This window comes from Cyprinus carpio, chromosome B17, assembly GCF_018340385.1.
Source record: "Cyprinus carpio isolate SPL01 chromosome B17, ASM1834038v1, whole genome shotgun sequence".
Lineage (NCBI taxonomy): Eukaryota > Metazoa > Chordata > Actinopteri > Cypriniformes > Cyprinidae > Cyprinus > Cyprinus carpio.
Genome location: NC_056613.1, coordinates 10,251,167 through 10,272,464, shown reverse-complemented (window position 1 = coordinate 10,272,464; position 21,298 = coordinate 10,251,167). Strand labels below are relative to the sequence as shown.

The 21,298-nt window shown below is 34.5% G+C and overlaps 1 protein-coding gene across 1 annotated transcript; it reads right to left on the bottom strand.

The window, feature by feature from the left end:
* Positions 1-3,469: 3,469 nt before the first annotated feature.
* On the bottom strand, positions 3,470-8,790 carry cdk1 (cyclin-dependent kinase 1). The gene is made up of 9 exons (XM_042742144.1): positions 8,641-8,790; positions 7,966-8,012; positions 7,648-7,804; positions 7,222-7,345; positions 5,645-5,815; positions 5,407-5,557; positions 4,469-4,484; positions 3,940-4,081; positions 3,470-3,839 (listed from the first exon to the last, which is right to left on the bottom strand). Exons 2-9 carry the CDS (start codon positions 8,000-8,002, stop codon positions 3,726-3,728), a joined length of 912 nt encoding a protein of 303 aa, XP_042598078.1. The 5' UTR covers positions 8,003-8,012; positions 8,641-8,790; the 3' UTR covers positions 3,470-3,725.
* Positions 8,791-21,298: the final 12,508 nt, after the last annotated feature.

The window sequence follows — 21,298 nt, the reverse complement described above, 5'->3', positions numbered from 1 at the left end:
TTTTGCACAAAACTGAATATTATTTATACATTAAAAATGTTAAGCTACATTTTAAATTTAGGATGGGGGGGGGTCAGGCTAGCACCAGGATGATTATATTTGAGGGTCAGTGGCATCTAAAATCTAAAAAAAATTGAAAACCCCTTGCTTGTACCGCTTAAAAACACATTTATGGGTGACAACAATTTTAGAAATGTATTCTGAATGTGTTTGAATATGTTATGTACAACCAAACTCGGACCAATAGTAGATGTTATATTACAGCATTCATTATTTGGTTCCTAATTTTAAAATATTACTTTTATTGAGCTTTTTTAATGTTTTACAATTCTTGTATGTCAGACAGTGTTGTGAAGCAAGATCAAACACAGTAGGAGAACTCTAGTTTTTTTTGTATTATGAAATGTCAGAGGCAAACACACATATATCTTTTGCGTGCATGTGTTAAAAGGGGTCTGCTCATGCATGATTACTCTCACAGTGCGCATTCAGATATGACTCTATGATATCTGACTATTTGAGTCACTCTGACATGCGAACAGGCTGAGAGGATCTGTAGCTGATCTACAGCAGTTCCTAGATCAGCCTTTTCAAAGGACCATGCATTTTAATCAGAAATATATACAGCTCCTGAACACAGCTGTAACCAGTATTTGTCTAGTAATCTCCTCTTGTGAACCTATTGAAATAAATGTTTTTGTCTAGTTTCTATCTATCTGGATTCTATGTATTTTTGTATAAGGGATGATCTATTCTTGTCATCTGACCTTTGGGTTTTCATTGCTATTTTAACATTGTGGAAAAAGATGAGAAATATCACCATGTCGTCTTTCTCTTCTTCTTGTTTTCTTTCATACTGTACATTCACACATTATCTCTCAGTTTCCTGCATGTCTTCAAAGTACAAACACTGGGTTGGTTGATTGGTTGTATCTGTTTATGTCTGTCCCCATCTGTTTCTGAAACACACACACATCCCTAAAGCAGGAAAACACACATGACTTCATTAAACATTTCATAAGAGATTTTCAAACTTTTGTGTTTTTACCCAGTAGATGAAACAGGAAATAGTCACACAGGAATAAACCGGGGTACCAACAAAGAAAGTTGGATTTAAATGGACAACATGTGCAGTTTGACTTACAGTACTACACATGCTTGCTTAGATCTGTACTGTGACCTTTGAGTTACAGTAGATCAACACCGTTTTGTTAGGTAAATATTAACCAATAGATGCAGTTTAACTAAACAACCTCCCCAATACATTGCATTAATACACTGATTAAATGGGACATGTTGATGAAGGTAATGCAAGATATTTTACACATTTTTAATGCTTTGATGATTTTCAGTGTTCTTAAATGGTTTCAATGGTTGATTGTTTTTGATAAACCATACTTCGATTTTTACATTTCTGCAAGTACCCTGCATTAAAGGAATAGTTCACCTAAAACTGAAAATTGTCCACGCAGACAAGCAATGATTGTCAGAGGTCAATTTTAGATGAAGGAATAACAAATTTATTAAGAAAGAAGGAGATGAAAGAGTAAAGGCAACCTCTTCACTGCAAAGTATGCATTGGTGAACAAGTGATGAAATGTTTTATTTCTCCAAATCTGATCTGATGAAGAAACGCACTCATTTACATCTTGAATGACCTGAGGCTGAGTACATTATCATTTTTGGGTGAACTGTTCCTTTTACAAGACGAGCATTTTCATAAAGTGCCTACGGGCTAATGATTTGTAATACAAAATTTTTTCCTTGTGCTGTAAACCAAAAAGGCAGTTTACAGTACAGTGTGCTCTCAATCTTATAAATATTCATGACTGTGTGAGAGTCTTATCTCTATAGCACCATTTGTGAAGTCATTATATTCCAGAACTCTTAGAAGTCAAAAATACTAGTAGGACTGACCAAAAAATATACAGATAATACACAAAATACATCAGTTTCATAGAGTATAACTGATGTTAAGATATGATAATAAACTTTGGTACTGTCGTGTACTGAAGAATAAATTGGTTAGTTAAAATAGTGAATCATTCTTTTTATTCTCAAAGTTTTTTTGTGTCCTGTGTTATTCAAAAAGAGGATAGGTTATGTATACACAGTCATTTAGAGCTTGCTGTGCAATTACATTTAGAGAGCTATCTTTGGAGTGAGTATAAAGCAAACTTACACACAATCAATCACTCGTTCACTGTTTAAACAAAGTAAGGATCTATTTCAGAAAAAAACATCATTAATATTATATTAAACATGATGTGATCTGCAAAGAAATCGTATTTAACTGTTTACAGAGTAGACATGGAGAAGGAAAAGAAATCATGAAGCAATAGTACCAAATGCCTTGGATGACATTTTCTTTGTATTTTTCTGGCAAACACTATGGGAAACTTACTGGAAAACACGGAAAGCAAGAGAATAGTATGCTTTCATGCTGAAAGAAGAATGAATGGGGTGACTGTTTGTTGTCCGACACTTTCTTTCACTGCAGTGCAGAATGCTAGTTTATTACTAATGATCAAACAGTGTTGGACATCAAACACTGAGCTCATTACATCAGATGAAGTTTTTTTTTTTATAAGACCAGACTCTCAAAGTTCGGACTTTTCTACATTTACAATAATTCAAGACACATACTTTGTTTTTTTTTATGGAAATAAATAAATTCTTTGTCCACAGAATTGTCTCACTTACTGGTTATTTTATGTTCCTGTAGCAGAAAAAAGTAAATCATGGTGCTAATAGCACCAAACTTATGGGTTCAATTCCAGTGAAATGCATGAACAAGTAAAATGTGCACATCAAAAGATTATTTTATCCAAAAATTAAAATTTGCTTTGAATTTACTGACCCTCAGGCCATCCAATCAAGATTACTTTCATCATCCCTTACTTACTACTGGGAGTGAATGGGTGCCGTCAGACTCCAGTCCATCAACTAACATCTCATAAACTGCATGTGTGTGATAAAGTTCATCATTAAGGCCTTTTAACTTTAAACTGTTGCTTCTGGTTAAAAATCCATCCATAATATTGCTTTATATTGTTTTATAAGTTGTATTTAGTCATCTTTGTCTGAATCAGGAGAAATAGGCACAGATCAACACGGTTTACAAGCAAAAAAAAAAAAATCATTCTTAAATTTCATTTGGATTTTGATGTGAAAGGAAAATAGGGGCAGATTTAATCACTGGAAGATGCGTTATTATGGACTAGTATTTTGGCCAGAAATTACAGTTTAGGAGTTAAAATGCCTTAATGGTATATTTGTTTTTTTTTTATAAACAGCATTTTACTTTAGAAAATGTTAATTGATGGACTGTCGTGTCAATTACGTGTGTATTATTGTGATGTTTTTATCAGCTGTTTGGACTCTCATTCTGGCGGCACCCATTCACTGCAGAGGATACAATTAATATAATGTATTAATGTACATGAAAACAGAAGACATCAGTCCATGATGGGATTCTACAAAGTGCTCTTTATTATGAACAGTTAATCTTTGTAATATGCCACTTCAGGTCCACAAAAAATATATACGTTTTATTTACAAACGGGTGTTTGATGTAACAAAACAGGATAGGAAAAAGACATACAAAAAGACAAAACAAAAGTAAAAAAAGTAGAAAAGTACAAAAGCCACCCAATAAACAAGTGAGCAAAAGGTTAATTATTGCGTGTCAAAAGACTAAGCTTCCACTGCTTTAGAACTGAAGTTTATATCTTCAGGTTACTGGCTGGAAGAGTGCTCTTGTCTAAATCATCAAAATATGGATGTGTCATTGCTTGCCGTGCTGAGATCCGCTTAGGAGGGTCATAAATCAGCATTTTCTAAACGAAAAGACACAATAAAAATAAATATGTGAGGAGAGGAAGAGAGACAAAACCAAACAGATAAGTAGGGCACCAGTATGTTAGGACGCTCTTTTACCGTGAGCAGGTCAATGCCGTTCTTGTCCAGGTTTTTCACAGTATTGGCCAGATTCCCAGATTTCCACTTTGGGAAGGTATTCTTATAATCTGGTAGCGACTCAACATCTGGCCAGACCTCATTGTTAGGGGTTCCAAGAGTCCTAGATATAAATAAAAAATAAAAATAAAAAAATCACAGAAAATGTCTCATTTGCTTGCAAGTAGCTGGTTGTAGCTTTCACAGTATTGTAGCAGTACACTTTATCTTGGGATTACTGATATTAATATTCTGAGTTATGCTGAAGTTTTTTATTTAGCAAGGACCCATTAAATTTACCAAAAGTGACAATGAAATTTATAATGTTACAAAAGACTTCTATTTCAAATCAGCATATCAGACTTATTTCTGAAGGATCATGTAACATCGATGACTAGAGTCATTTCTGTTTTGACATCACAGAAAAAAAAATGACATTTAGATACACTGAAATACAAAAGTTCTTTTTTAAAATTTTAAATAAATGCTGCCCTGGTGAGCACCACAGCACTTAAAAATGTAAAAACCTACCAACCACAAAACCTATGAACGGTAGTGTAGTTATTTTCATGTTATTGCCAATATTACAACATTTTAAATGGATCTACCCAATATACAGTATCAGAAGAATAGATGTCAATAGATCACAAAACAAACATCTATCAGTCCTCTTAAATTATAATTTTAGTGACTTAAAGTCAAATGGCAAATATAATTAAATAAAAGTAAAAATAGGGGAAAAGAACAAGCATAAGTATCTAATATTTATACATTAAGATGCCAATACAATAAAAAATCTTTAGGGATGCACCGAAATTAAAATTCTGGATGCACTTAGCTGAAAACCGAAAGTGAAAATGCTTTATAATGATTATTTATTATTTTATTAAATAAAAGTAATTTTGTAATACTTTTAAATTTAACTAAATTTTAATGATACTGAATATGCTAATCAATGCTTATACTGAATTAAAAAAACAACAACATACTTTTTACTGAAAGTAACAATAAAATTGGACAATTTATAATAACACATTACAATAGGGTTCGTTAGTTAACTACTTTAGTTAACATCTTAACTTCAACATTTACTATTAAAATCAACAATTGTGCTTGTTAACAGTTAATGCACTCTGAATTAACATGAACTAACAGTGAACAACTATTCTCATGAGCTAACATTAGGAAAGATGAATAAATACTGTAATAAATGTATTGTTCATGTTAGTTAATAGTTAACTAAATAATGGAACCTTATTGTAAAGTGTTACCTTAATATTAAATATCAATATATTATTTTTATTCAGTTCCATGCAACAAAATATAACTTTCTTTAAACTAATATTAAGATCCCTGAAAATCTTTAATACTGTCCAACAGCTGATGGAACCTATACATTATGGAAGTCTTAGGATACTTAGGATAGTCTTGTGTTGCTGATGTTAAAACTGTTCCGGTCTATTTCTGAGTCTCCATGGAAGAGCGGTTTCTTTGTAGCGAGTTCGGCAAAGATGGTACCAATACTCCAGACGTCTACGGGTGTGGAATAACGTGAGGCCCCCAGCAAGACTTCTGGAGCTCTGTACCAGAGAGTGACCACCTGTGCAATCAGACAGTGAGAATAAACACGTCAGCGTGATTGTTTACTGAACGCTTTGCGAAAGAAGGAGAAATTACTCTGATGTACCTCATGTGTGTACACTCTGACCGGGACTCCAAAGGCACGTGCCAGCCCAAAGTCTGCCAGCTTAATCACACCTTTATTATCAATCAGCAGGTTCTGGGGCTTTAGGTCACGATGCAGAACCCTGCGACAGTGGCAGAACAGAATCCCCTCAAGGATCTGATACAGGTAACTCTACAGAGAGGACACACAAAGCTACAGTTACTTCCAGGGAAAGACTCTATACTTGGGACCTACTGCACAATCCAGACGTAAATCAATACAAAACATCTGGTAAAGCAGTAGAATTTATACATTTGAACATAAAAAAGTAATCTGAATAGTGTTGTATGTACACTATCATTAAAAAAAATAAATTGTAAAAATATTATTACAACTGTTTCAGTCTTCAGTGTCACAAGATGATTTGGAAATCTTTCTAGTATGCCGATTTGGTGCTCAAGTAATTTCTTATTTTTTAAGTGTTAAAAAAAACACAGAAAAAGAGAAGGAATCTTTATTTTATGAATAGAACATTTAAACTAAAATGTAGAAACAAAATATTTGTAACATTATAAAAGTCTTTACTGTTATTTTTGATCAATTTAATGCATCCAAAAAAAAAAAAAAAAAAAAAAAAATTCAAACAGTAGTGCATTATAGAAACAGACCCATTAAGCACTACAAAGGTTTCAAAGGTCTAAGCTGGTAAAAAGGGAATTTAAAATAAGATTTGAATACTGAGGGTCTTTTTTAATTTTAAATGTTGTGATATAAATAAAGGAAATATTTAAAATTCTGCACCATTTATTAATCAAATAAGCTAAGGTTGTATGTTTTAATTTTTGAAAATAGGCTCATTTTCCAACTCCCCTAGAGTTAAACAGTTGAGTTTTACAGTTTTTGAATCCATTCAGCCGATCTCTGGGTCCGGCGGTAACACTTTTAGCATAGATCATTGAATCTGTTTAGACCGTTAGCATCTCACTCAAATATGACCAAAGAGTTTCTATATTTTTCCTATTTAAAACTTGACTCTTCTGCAGTTACATCGTGTACTAAGACCGACGGAAAATGAAAAGTTGCGATTTTCTAGGCCTATATGGCTAGGAACGATACTCTCATTCCAGCGTAATAATCAAGGAACTTTGCAATGATATTACGCAGCGCCTGAAAATAGGCTTATTAGAAGTTACCTAGCTGGGACTATTTTCAGGCGCTGCATAATATCATTGCAAAGTTCCTTGATTATTACGCTGGAATAAGAGTATCGTTCCTAGCCATACAGGCATAGAAAATCACAACTTTTCATTTTCCGTCGGTCTTAGTACACAATGTAACTACAGAAGTAAATAGGAAACTACAGTTTTAAATAGGAAAAATATAGAAACTCTTCGGTCATTTTTGAGCGAGATACTAACAGTCTAATCAGATTCAATGATCTATGCTAAAAGCTAAAAGTGTTACCGCCGGACCCAGAGATCGGCTGAATGGATTCGAAAACGGTAAAACAACTGTTTAACTCTAGGGGAGTTGGAAAATGAGCCTATTTTTTAAAAAAAGTGGAGTGTTCCTTTAATATTGTACAACATTTAATGCACCTTGACCAGCATGGGATCCATGAACTGGCCTGATGGGATGGAGTCCAAGTACTTCTTCAGATCCATGGACAGAAATTCAAACACCAGGTATAACTTTGACTCCTGCATCAATACATCCAGCAGGCTGTAAAAAGGGAACAGAGGAAAAAATACAGAGTTGAGTCCACACATAAAGCAGTAAGAAACCGGAAACCATCATTTCCCAAAGCAGCTGTTTGTTACATTTACATTTTAAAATATAGTAAAATAGAAAACAGTTATTATGAGATGTAATAATTTCACAATACTACTGTTTTTACCGCATTTAATAAATAAATGCAGCACCCGGTGAGCATAAGAAATGTCTTTTAAAAACATTACTACAAAAAAAACAACAACTATTGAACAGTAGTGTACATATGTCATTTTGATAAATGTGTCTCTTACCGAACAACGTTGGGATGCTGGAGCTCCTTGAGTAGTGAGATTTCTCTGACAGCGGTGCTGGGAACCCCCTCCTCCTCACTCTCCAGGCGGATCTTCTTCATAGCAACCACTTGTCCAGTGGTTTTATTCCTGCCCTTATATACCACACCATATGTACCTAAGGAACAGACATACATATAGATTTCCATTAGACATCGACAGAAAAAAACAAGGACTCTCATATTCTGTCTCGAAACAAACTCTAAGAGAGACACACTGAGAAAGAGGCCAGGAGACAACACTAGACAGCTGACTCTACACCAAGAAAATTCAACTTACCTTCACCAATTTTCTCTATCTTCAGATAGTCATCCATTTTCTCAATATTTTGAGGTGGAAAAAAGATTGAAAAAGAATATTTAGTACAGCTGAACATACTGATACTACAAAAAGAACATTATTTAAAAAATCTAGATGCGTCAAACAAACTTGTCTTTTTCTTTTCAACACACTCGCTCAGGTTTATGTTGTTTTGAACATAAGTTATTCTCTATGTAAGATGTGCTATGTATGTACTGTAAATTAAATACATAGACATGAGGTATGAAAGACTGAATATTTCTGACCTTTACAACTTTTAAGTCATCGCAAACATTATCATAAACAGAGTGAAATTTCTGATGATTCATAATTTTCTGCTTATAAAAACAGTCACATTTTTATATCCATGTTTTGCTAAAGAAACAATGTGGCCACTTTAAATCAAGACGCATCAGAAACGTGTTAACACCAAGGAAAAGCGATAAAGACACTGATCTGCTTTTATTCAGGACCTATGTTTGTAAATCATATTAATCAAGCGATTATTCTGAAATTTAGAATTCAGTATAAAGTACATGTTGAAGTTAAATGACTCAGGAGTTTTTTCCCAGTGGGGCCTGAGCAAACTGAAAACGTTCAACGATCAGAATCAGATTGGATAACAGTCAATCATTTCCATATATTAAAACTCACCTTCTCTGTAACTATATCGAATCTGGATGAATAACCAAACTCTTCTATTTTCCTCCAATATCTTGATGAAAGTCTTTGAGAACAGAGAGAGCGTGCGGATGTTGTGTATCTCGCTGAGCTGCGAGTTCCTTGATTCAAACTGGCCGCCGCAGACGTAATTCAAAAGCAGCCAATCGGAGTGCTCGGTGGACTTCAAACTAACCAATCAGATGATAGGTCGGTTAGAAAAGGGAGCATGGTGTCTGTTCGAGTGTGAGTGCGCCTGCGCGGTTTGTTCATTTAATATTGTACAGGTACAGTAATTTTTCACGTTTTTCCACTATGTTCATTGCTACAGAATCACTGGTAGTGTGTTCAAAAAACATTTTCTCGTTTCACTGTATATGTTGTCCTAAAAGACCCTACTGAAGCAGCCTTCCAGTTCATGATGTTCAGTGCTACTGACATGTGAGTGTTTTTAATTCCACAAACTTTCCAATATTCGACACATACAGTACGTATAATTACATTTGTATGTACCAAACGTGTTTATTTTGTGTGTGGTCTCCTGTCAGGGTCTGTAGACACGTGCACATACATAGATGCAATACTCTGTTTCACCACGTGTCTACGCTGTCGGACTGCTGTATATAGTGAGTGTAATTCAGATGTTCACCAGTGAGGGCGCTGTTGTGCACGTCAGTGTGGTGACGTCATTATTTTACTCGCCCTCCAGACATTATAAAGAGAGACAAAAGTGTGGTGTACAAAAAGTACCGTAATAGATGCTATTCAAATGCGCATATATTACTAGTCTCTTTAGCGTTGTCTGTAGAGAAAAATCTGATGTTCGATCACAAAGTGAAAACAAAAATTATTATAAAGTTTGTTTTTTTATTCAACTCAAAAGAACTATTAAAATAAAAGCTCTCAAAAGGCCAATGAAGCATAACCAGGCTGTCTAATTACAGAGAAATAAAGGAGGCCTAGCCCCCCGGATAAAATCTCAATTCTAACCCAAATCCTCAGAGGTAGACACTTTAATTAAAGAAGTGATTAGTGGCAAATTATTAAGATGCACATTTGAGCCGCCCTGATTGGGTGAAGGAATGAACACTTTAAGTTGAATGGAAGAACTCACATGGAAGAACTCTTGATGGTTGTTGTTGCCATTTTTCTTATATAATGTAAGTGTACATGTATATCTGTTACATATATATGTAAGTAATAATGTATCCTGTTTTAGTCCAGGTTTTTATCCTGTTGGGGTGTATTTTATGATAATGACCATCATCCCTCTTATTATATGGCTACTTAACAAATAAATAATAAATTGAGTTTAAATATTGATTTGAGTTTAAATTATTTTATTATAAGAGTGATATGACAAACATACATGTAGGATTATGTGGTCAATGATGCATTCTAGTGATAATTGTACATTGTGACTCATTTAGATACTGTTTAGATTGTTTTTATTATTATTTTGAAATGGATTTAATTTTTAAAATATTTTTTTCTATTTTTATTTTCATTTTAGCTCAAATGTCAATTTTTTTGTGTGGTTTTGTCATTTTATATGATTTTTGTTTTTAAATATGTATATAGTTATTATTAATTATTAGTACTGTGAAACGATTAATCACAATTAATCACATCCAAAATAAAAGTTTTGTTTGCATAATATATGTGTGTGTTTTGTGTATATTTATTATATATAATATAAATACACACACATACATATATATTTTGAAAATATTTACATGTCTATATTTATATTAACATAATTTTTATAATAAATAAATATATTGAAAATATAAACAAAATATTTTTCTGATATATACATGCATGTGTGTGTATTTATATATACATAATAAATGTACAAAGCACACAGACATATATTATGTAAACAAAAACTTATTTTGGATGCAATTAATCTAGATTAATCGTTTAATTATTAATGTATTTTAATTTTAGTACTTTTATTACATCAAGTTTATTACATCAAAACTAAAAAATTAAACTAGCTGAAATGAGATAGCTAAGTTTTCATTTGAAATATAAAAAAAAATTAATGTATATTTTATTTAAAATATCAAATAAAATCCTTGATTTGTTTTATTTTTTATTTTAGTTCAGTTAATGTTTATTTTATTTAAAGTAAAGTTTTTTTTTTTTATAGTTTTAGTTAACTTTAATAATAAGCCATAACACATTATTATCAATTTCTTTGTCTGTTAATACACTAGAGTCTAGTCTGATGTCTGTGAGAGAGACAGAGATATTGAAACACACACACACAGACACTGTCTTTCCAGTCCAGCTGTGAGAGACTCCTGCCTCTGAGCCATATACTCAGCAGGAGTCTTCAGGGAGGAAGATGAACCTTGTGTTACTGTGTGAGAGAGAGACAGGATGTGTTTGTGTGTGTATGTTTACATGAGTGTGTTTTTGAGAGAAAGGTGTGCTGAAAAAGAATGAGGTCATGATGAGGGGGGTTGAGAGTGGGGTACTGAACTAGAGACGGAGGAGTGGGCAAATGCTACAAATAGTTTTTAGGACACTGAGATTTTGGGGCAAGGGAGGGCTGTTGTGTGTCTGAGTGACTGTATTTGTGTGTGTGTCTGTGTGTATGTCATATGTAGGACAAATTCAGGACCAAAGAGGATTTCCTCACCTAGATTTCATGTTTCATTTGACCTTCATGTGTGATGTACAGCTGTCTGATTAAAATTGTCTGATTGATCAGATTATGTCAAAACCTTCACTTCAAAACATTTACATTAAACTGTTTATATGACTTATTGACCATTTCAAAAATACCAGTACATTCATTCCTTCAATTTACCAGTAATGGAAGTTGTAACATGACCGGTAAATTACCGGTATTATTTCGGTGTGTGAACGCCGAAAGAAGTTAACTGGTATGAGCATGTACGAGATCAGAACGCACTGACGTAAGACGTCTACCAAAGTCCCTTTCAAGGGTTGAGTCTGAAAGCCTAGCTGACTTGCTGCCTTGCTGCCTTATGAGGCAATGAGTTTGCAGGCAGTGTTTTTGCACGAAGACACCTCATGAAACTTATTTCGGACAGGCTTCTGAGGCAGCATAACGGTTTAATGATCTACAACAAAATAGAACAAGTTTTGGTGATAACTAAACAAATATGTAATTACTATATTACTGATTTTTTTCTAGAAATAACATCAAAAGTGCAAAAAGTCAGAAATATACATTTACACACAAACTGACCACCAAACGCAACTTTCAGATTCCATCTTTATTTTTTAGCTCAACCGTCACGGAATGGAACGCACAGGATTGTGGGATATCAAAGACAGCGAAGGATACAACTATGCTGTCTTTAAAATTAGTTCTGAAGAAGGTACGTCCGGAGACAGGAAGTGAAGCAGAATTTAGATTCGGATGTGCCTTGATGCCTTCCTGCCGGTATAGTTTCTCACATTCATAAGTAAAGGAGTGAACTTTCTTTGTATTTCTATAGTCTTTGCGTCTCGGCCAATCACAACATTTTGATGCAGATGACGCATTTACACTGTGTTGTGTAGTTCCGTTTGAAGTCGTCTGATATGATGTCTCTTTGCCAAAAGTGCTGCATGAATGTGAAAACATCAACAAAAACACTGACCGGGTATACCACTCAATGGTTACAAACACGACACCGGGAGGTACAGCCGTTTAGAGGTCATTTCTGGTTAATGATGTCACAGAATTTACCAGTATTTTGAAATGGATGTGAATGGTGCTTTACCAGTAAAAAAGATGGAACACTGTTTCTTGTGTGAACAGCAGATTTTCGTTTTTACGGCAATTTACTATTATTACTGTGCAAAATGCATTTTATGACTGAAAACATCATTATACATGTATAAATGTATATATAAATCCATCTCTCTCTCCCTTCGCTCAACAGACTCTCTGACATTAGCATTCCTACCCAGGCTTTGTTACCATGGTGAAAGCATGTGGTTTCCTGGCGTTGCCATGGGGATTTCCTCCTTGAACATTTCTTCAGCAATCATACGCTTGTCTTTTCATGATTTATTCCTTTTCTCTCTCTCATTCACTCTGCCTTCTTTCTTTCCCTGTGATTGTTGGTCTCCCCCGCTGAGGATCCTGGGTGACCGTGTGACTGTGTAAAGGACAGCTGATGAGTCTTGATTCCCTTGTAATGAGGATGAAGGTTTTCTCAGGGTGACCTTGAGCAAGTGTGACCTCAATGGCTTTCTGTTTCCTATCACATATGGATACAGATTTGCACAAATGAGCAAAAATGATCAGCTAACGGGCATATTATAGCACCCACTCTCTCTCCACCCCCACACACACATTATATGAGTTTCTGGTGCTTGCATTTATCAGCAGGTTCCCGAGGTAAACATGCTGTAGTGCTAACGAGCCTCATTATGGCAGCGGTCTTATTAAATGGCCTCTGGGTTAAACAACATGAGATTTGCTGTGATGTTTAATCTCTCTGCCGCTATTTCTTATTAAAGGGGTCCTATTATGCTCTTTTACAGTCTTGATTTTGTTTTGGGGGTGTACTAGAACAGGCTCTCATACTAGGTTGTTCGAAAAACACATTATCTTTCACATATTTTACATTATTACATCACCTCTCTCCCCAGTCTGGCATGAACGGCTCGAACAGTTTCTGTATCAAATGAAGGCCCGCCTTCTGAAAACTAAATGTGCTGTGATTGGTTAGCTGGGCCAGTGTGTGTTGCGATTGACAGCACTCGGTGCCTGGTCGGGAAATGTCATACCCATTATCATAGCCGCCTGCCAGTTTCAGTGTAAATATTGCATCAAAATCAAATCAATTTGAGCACAATTTAAACCTGGATTATTGTAACCACTCTAAGTTCGTCTGTCTTGGGAAAGCTAGCGTGTCTTTGACATAGTGATAACACTCGTTGCCTTCTCTAGTGCTAGTTGTTGTACAAATGATAAAATTTGTGCCGTGATTATTTTTGTGCTCTTCTTTTTTATTAAATAAAAATATTGTTTTTATTACCAAATGATCAATACACTCAAATTGAGTAATCTCTCATTTTATTTAATTTATGCATTTGATAGATGATTTTTCTGCATTTAAGGTCTTGTTCTAAACAATATTGTAATTTTCTTGATTTTTATTTATTTATGAGAATTTCAAAATCCGTTCCCTGCATGGAAAAACTAATTTTCTTATTGATTATTTTTGTCATGGAAAAAGTATTTTTTTTACTTTTATTATTATTTTGTCTTTTTTCCCCCAGTAAAATATTTAGACTGTGTAAATATTTTAGAAAATATGTAATGGTGTGTTTTTCTTTTTCTATTTGTTTTATTGGTAATTATTGAAAAATTTATTTTTGAAAATCTTAAATCTAATTTTTAAGTCAAGAAAATGGACTAATATTATTCAGAACAAGTTTATATACAGTAATTTGTAATTGGGCCAATATCACTGTAGGGTGCCTTTTGGTGTCCTGTACATAAATAACTAATTTGCCATGATAACTTAACAAAATATTGACTATGAAAGAGTGTGTTATATTAGGCTTGGTTTTTATATTCATAACAAAAGCATTATTTGGCTCTTTAGGTACATTTTCTAGATTTTGTTTTTAGTTTTGTGTAAGAGGATGCATGCTATTTTGCTATGTCCCATGCACTGATCACTAAATTTGAATGATAGTAGAATACTGTCAAATCATAAAATGTAAACATTTTGTTCTCCTATAAATATATTGTTAAATAAGAGATTACTCAATTTGAGTGTATTGATCATTTGGTAATAAAAACTCTTGTCCATGTCCCTTGAATGGTTGTCCACCCTGTCGTCCAGTAATATAGTAATATATATGTCCATGACAGAGTAGACATATCTTATGGTTTATGCTTCGAATAATGGCCCATAATTATCTAAAACAGGGGTGCCCAAACTCGGTCCTGGAGGGCTGGTGTCCTGCAGAGTTTAGCTTCAACACCAATTAGACACACCTGAACCAGCTAATCAAGCTCTTAGGCATACTAGAAACCTCTAGGCAGGTGTGTTGAGGCAGGTTGGAGCTAAACTCTCCAGGACCTTAAAAATCCTGCTTTATGGCTGTTGAAACATATAACATAATTTGAGTGAGCTATGTGTTAATTGGCTTTATAAATAATTTCTCAATGCCTGCAGATTCAATTTATACATTCTGAAAGACACTAGCAGGCAGACTCTGCTCTGGTAATTTCCAGCCCTGTAATTCTGTCCTTTAGCATGTATGTTTGTGTGTGTGATTTTTAAAGGCTCTTCACAGCAGGTGTTCTTACATAATATTGTTTCTATTGAGGAAACGCTATCATGCTTGGAACTAATTCATTAGTCTCTAAATCAGTGTTGTTTATCTTTTTTCAGCTCAACCAGATTCTTCTCGTGAGACAGTTTCTGTCACAAGACAGTTCAAGGTCTAAATGTGTTGACAAATACCTCTGATCATTGAACAGCCTTTCTAGTTGGTGTATATTTGTGTATTGAGTATGTTGTTTATGGTTTGGAGTATATGTGAAGCCCCTGACTATGCCAGATCAGCGGAAGTCCTTTCAACACCTCTATCAACACATTACTTTCTCTCCTCCTCTCTTTCTGTCTCGGTTTGTTTATTTGACCTCTAATAAAGGTCACTTCCTCTTCAGTAATCCCATAGTATGCAGTCTATGTGGGCTCAGGTTTTGTTTGCGTGTATGAGTGTTTCCCTGCTGTGTGTACATGTGTAAATATGCATTTGGAAACAGTGACTGTGAGAGTCAACAGTGAGGGCATAGATTTAAATTTGAAAAGGCAGGCAATGTATGTCATTTTCATGTATGTCTTAGAATGGCTTACGATGTCTACTGTATTATTTATTTAACGGATTGTTCTGGTAGTGTATGCTGATTGGTCAATATAGTGTTCATAGTAAAACAGACATTTTTAAATGGATGTTTTGACTTTAAATTTTGATTAGATGTTGATGAGATGACTCCTTCATTGTAAAATGACTATAAACACACAATGTATAATATGAAAAGTTGTTACTTTGGTTAGCATAATGAGCTAAGATATTTGGCAGAAGAATTGTTTATTGCAATACTTATTTAGAAAAATACACTGTTTTATTTATTTATTTATTTGTAAAGAAATAGATACTTATATCAATGCAAGGATGCACTCAACTGATCAAAGTGGCAGAAAAGACATTTAGAGTGTTACAAATTATAATACTTTTAAATAAATTGTTTTTTTTTTTACTTTATTGAGCAAAGAAAGCTAAATTTTAACACACAAAAAAGGAGAAAAAAAGAAAAGAAAGCATAACTGTTTCTTTGAACACCAAACCAAATCTGCACATTATTTCTAAAGGATCATGTGACACTGAAGACTGGAGCAATGGCTACTAAAAAATTAGCTTTGCCATCACAGAATTACATTATATTTTAAAGTATATTAAAAAAAGAAAGCTTATTTAAATTTTTCACAATAATACTGTTTTTTACTGTAGAGACTAAAAATTGTACCCAAACTTTTAGTACGTTATCCTTATTAATTGTGAATTTTAGAATACACAAACACTAGGAAACTATAAAACAGATTGCTTTCCTGTCTGTGACTATATCCTCAAGAATTGTACTAAATTAATTTGCTTAATAATTTTTTTTTCTAAAATCTTGTATTTTATTACTCCGTACCTCTCATATGTTAATGATTTTTTGCAAATAGGCTAACTAAGCATGCACTATAGATGAGAGATGTTGTCCCCTATTTTTCTCTATTTCATGTCTGTCTACTGTTTTGCATTCCTTTCCTCCTGCTAAACATTTGTCTGTGCATGTAGGCCTTAACCCTGCTCTCTGACCTGACCAAACACATTTGGCTAGCACACATTAATCAGACTTGCTTTAGCTGACTCTTTCTCTCTCTCCATCTCTCTCGCTCTCTGACAGAACAGACCAATGGATTTCATTCTGTGTTCTGCTGTGGTCAGCTGCTCTGTTTTATCTACCTGGCCGTTGTCATGCACACTTACACAGTCCTTTATTAGGTTGTTCGGAGCTGTGAGAGAGTTGTGTTGCATTAGCTTCGGGTCAGCAGGTTGGAAAGGCTTTGTTAGGGTTCTCATACTGACTTCCCACTCTTTCCCTTAAAGTGCCGCTCTGAAAACTTCCCTGCCCACAGAGAGTTGGCCAGCTTTATCATTTCTGCTCTGATTTTTGCACCTCATATTTATGATGAATTTAAAAGGGTTTAATTAGCCTGCTAAAAGAGAGAGGAACGGCTGAGGTAGCAGAATCCAGTGTTTGGACATTGATTATGAGAAATGCTTGAGCTAATAACATGCTAAGTATGGTAGCACAGAGGTCACTGCCACTGGAAACATTATTAGTTGCAACTTAACAAAATGGACATTAAAAAATAATGGGCTGCTCATCCCTAGTCTCATTTTAGAGACAATATAGAGTCAATCTCATTAAATGAATTGGATGTTGTGTTGAACATCTTAATGTATATGCATCAACACACTCTCATGGCAATTTGTAGCTATTTTACATTTTGGCCAAATGGTGTTATTTGTGCATTTTTTTTAAAGTCTAGGTTTAGGAGTGAACTAATTTTCGAGGCTTGTTCGAATTGCATCGGCACTGCACAGACCGATCTGCGTTGCATCAAAGTACCTCGAGAGCAATTCTGTCATACACAGATCGGTCTTGAACCATGCATCTCAAATGATGCATGTTTACAAAGATACTTGCAAAGACGGGCATTCTGACATATACAAGTATGTATTTAACTGTTTAAGGCAGCGTCAAAAATAACTCCGTCCAATACTCCCGCGCTCTACGGGCACCATCTTCACGTGCTCAGTGCACGCATATAGCAAAATTAATTCTCTTTCGATGATGATTGCATTTCAGCAGCTTAAAATCACTTGTTTTCAAACCGCAATACTTAAAAATGCATGCACTATGTGGGCAAGTAACCATGATAGAGACAATAGTCCAAAATCTCTACCAAATGACAAATTTCTACTGGTTAATCGTCTCTACTGGTATGACTCCGGTAAACTTTGGCTGTGCTTCAACAGGACTGTGGTGAATGGGATCAAAGTTGAAATTGTTGCGATTGATTGCATTGATTTCAGTGATTTAGGAAATGTTATTGTGAGTCATTAGAAAGGGTCTTAATAGCTAACGTTACCATGGTAGTGAACTATGTATATCATGGCATTTACACCAGTGTGGTTTTAGTATTATTTATATACAATTATAGTATTTATTGATATTTTGAGTTAGCATTTATACCATTGCTGAAACACCATGGTCATTTTATTAGTGCTTTCAGGGGGTCCCGAGGTTGCATTCTATATACAATCCCACAAAGACCTTTTATTTCACAGCAAAGCATCATACTACAGATCAGCATGTACACACCAAAAGTCTGTATGAACAAAAATAGTGATCACAGTGCTGGCTAAACCTGCTGACAGCATGAGCAGCAGCTCTGATGTGAGGCAACCAGTGGAACTAAAAAGAGCTTCTCACCACTGTCTATTAGTGATGTCTGTTGCCATGGTTACCCATGACATCTCTTTTCCTGGAAATGCACAAGCACAGTCACTGGTTTCTTTCTTTTTTAACTCTCTTTCTTGCAGCATCAGATCTTCCAAAGGAGGTAAGAGCCATCTCTTGTTCACCCTGACACTCTTTATGCGACTGTCTCTCTCTCTCTCTGTCTCTCTTACTGGCTGATGGTGCTAAGGGAGATTCACACATTATTCACAGGTTCCCAAAAGCGTACAAGTGGGCTGGCAAGAGAGTGTAACCATGGTGATCGGGTAATGGAGTGATCACTGTAGCAGCATGGCTTGACAGGTGGATGGAAGAATTAACAAGACTTGTGATTATGTCTCTCTCTCTTTCTTTCTCTCTCTGTCTGTAATTGGCCAATCCATGTCTCCCACTTAATCAGAGACTGCTATATTTTTAAACAAAATTAGCAGCACAAAAGGAAATGAGACCATCAGCACTGCTTATACCCTCAAGACACTACATGAATACGAAAGTACACTGTAATTTTGAACCCACGGTTATAGTCATCATAGCCCCACTATAACAGCTCATCGTACTTATGATATTTAATATAGTGGTATCCAAATTGCAGCTGTTATCACATAATAAAGATCTATAATATTCAGTGGTTGAATATTAGATATTTGCTGGAAAGATAAACAGAGAAATAGCAAGATTATAAGTAAAAGCGATATATATATATATATATATGTGTGTGTGTGTATGTGTTTGTGTGTGTGTGTGTGTGTGTGTGTGTGTGTGTGTGTGTTTGTGTGTTTTAGAGAGTCCGTGTGTTTCAGAGCTGACAGGGCACTTGAGCACTGAGGCAGAGCCAGACGGTCACTTTGGAAAATAAGCTCTGGATACCCACACTCCCAGAGAAGGAGTGATAAAAGCTGAATCAAATATAGACGTTCACCGGAAAAGAAGTGGGCAGTGCAGACAGACCCTGAGATCTGGTGCTTATTGGTGTAATGCAAATCTTGGACTCCCCATGGGAATCGTGAAGCAAGGCATCATGAAATATTGCTTATGAATTAGGACATTACTTTTTTTTTTTTTTTTTTGCTAAAATATTTTTATTGCAAGTTTGGTAGCACTTTAGTATAGAGACCAATTCTCACTATTAACTAGCTGCTTATTTGAATGCCTATTATTAACGTTTCTCAGTACTTATAAAGCACATGTTCTGCAGGATCATATTCTACATCCCTAATACTACCCAATACTTGAACTTAACTACCTTACTACAGTAACTATTAATATTAGTAGTTTATTCAGGCAAAATTTGTAGGTAATGGTTTGTTAATAGCGAGAATTGGACCTTAAAATGGGTGACCAGTTACTAAAAATGTTCTTGTATTTTTTTTTTTTTAAATGATGTATTTTTTATTTTCTTTTTAATTTAATATAATTAACATTGTCCATTTAGCAGTCATCCACCACAACATGAAAATAATTATTAGTTTTTTGGTGACAACTAGAATTTTAACTGGAGCTAGAATCACATCCCTTCTGCTTAGGTGGTCTTTTCAGAAGAAATAATTTTTTAATGTTTTAGAAAGAAGTCCATTATGCTCACCAAGTCTGCATTTATTAATCTAAAATACAGTAGAACTGTAATATTGTGAAGTATTAGAATTTCAAATAACTGTTTTCTGTTTGGAAATATTTTAAAATGTAATTTATTCCTGTGATGGCAAAGCAGAATTATTCTAATATGCTATTTTTTTTAGCTCAAGAATAATTAAATATTACTATCTCATTTGAAAACAGTTGTACTACATAAAGTGCACTCTTAAAAATAAAGGTTCTTTATTAGTACTGATAAAAAACTTTCCATTCCACAAAAGGTTCTTTACAGTGACCAAGGTTCTTTTTTGAACCGTTCACTGAAAGTTTTGTTGGGGAACCAAAACATGGTTCTTCTATAGCATCACTGCAAAACCCTATACTTTTTGAACCTTTACTTTCAAGTGTGTGCTATTTGTAGAAACCACAATACATTTTTGTTAAACTTAATTTAATTTAATGTGTCCTTGTTGAATAAAAGTAATAATTCTAATTTATAATAATAATAATAATAATAATAATAATAATAATAATAATATTTTTTTCTTCTTAAAAAAAACTGACTGGCATAGAAATTCTGTGTAAACACATGGTATATTTGCCACTTTAATGAAGCTTCTATGCAGTGTAAATCATTCCATAATATAACTAACCATAATGTAACTGAGAAATAGTGCCATGAGAGGGTCCTAAAAAAAGAAAAAAAAAGAAACCTCTTAACATTTGATCAAGAGGATCATTCCAGATCATGAGGCATGGAGATGTATCTGTAGACTGAAAAACTCAGAAACATTTAGATGTAGTCTAGTGTTCTGAAAAGCTACAGTAGTGTGCAGTTGTCAAGCACTATGATAGACTGGGCTTCTTTGTGTTGTGGCGTTATGCTTTTAAAAGCAGCTAAGCTGATTTATATCTGATGTTTTGCTTTGACCTCTATTGTTGGAGACAGGACCGAGACTCACTATGTCCCGATTTGCCATGGTGCCAATTAATTTTTCCTGTTTGAGCAAGATAATGTCACAAAGTTCATTTTAAATAAAGTTATTTCCAACTGTAATGAAATGTAATGGGACCTTTTCAGGACGCATGAGCTTTTTATGGCTTTGTACAATTGAATATGTTCAAAAATGCAATTACAGTATCTGGAGTCAAATTCAGTCCCAGTTTCATATATATTAGTCATATTTGTACTGACTCTTAAGGCCAGTGAACAACAGAAATAAGTGTCACTTATTTCTCTGATTAGTCACGTTGTCACGGCAACTGTCGATTGGGATGCCCAGGTGGCCGCACTGAGTGGGCTGAAATTCATGAAGCATTTACATACTGCAAAGCTTCCTAAGGTTGGTATGAAAAGATGTGAACAGGATTAGAGTGTCTAAATGAAGGTTTTATTTTAACAGAGCTCAGCCAACCACAGCACAAGCTATGCAAAAGCACACACTAAGTGTGCATAACTGGCTTGGCTATGTCAACACTTATGAATGACAGACAGGAGTGTAATACTTT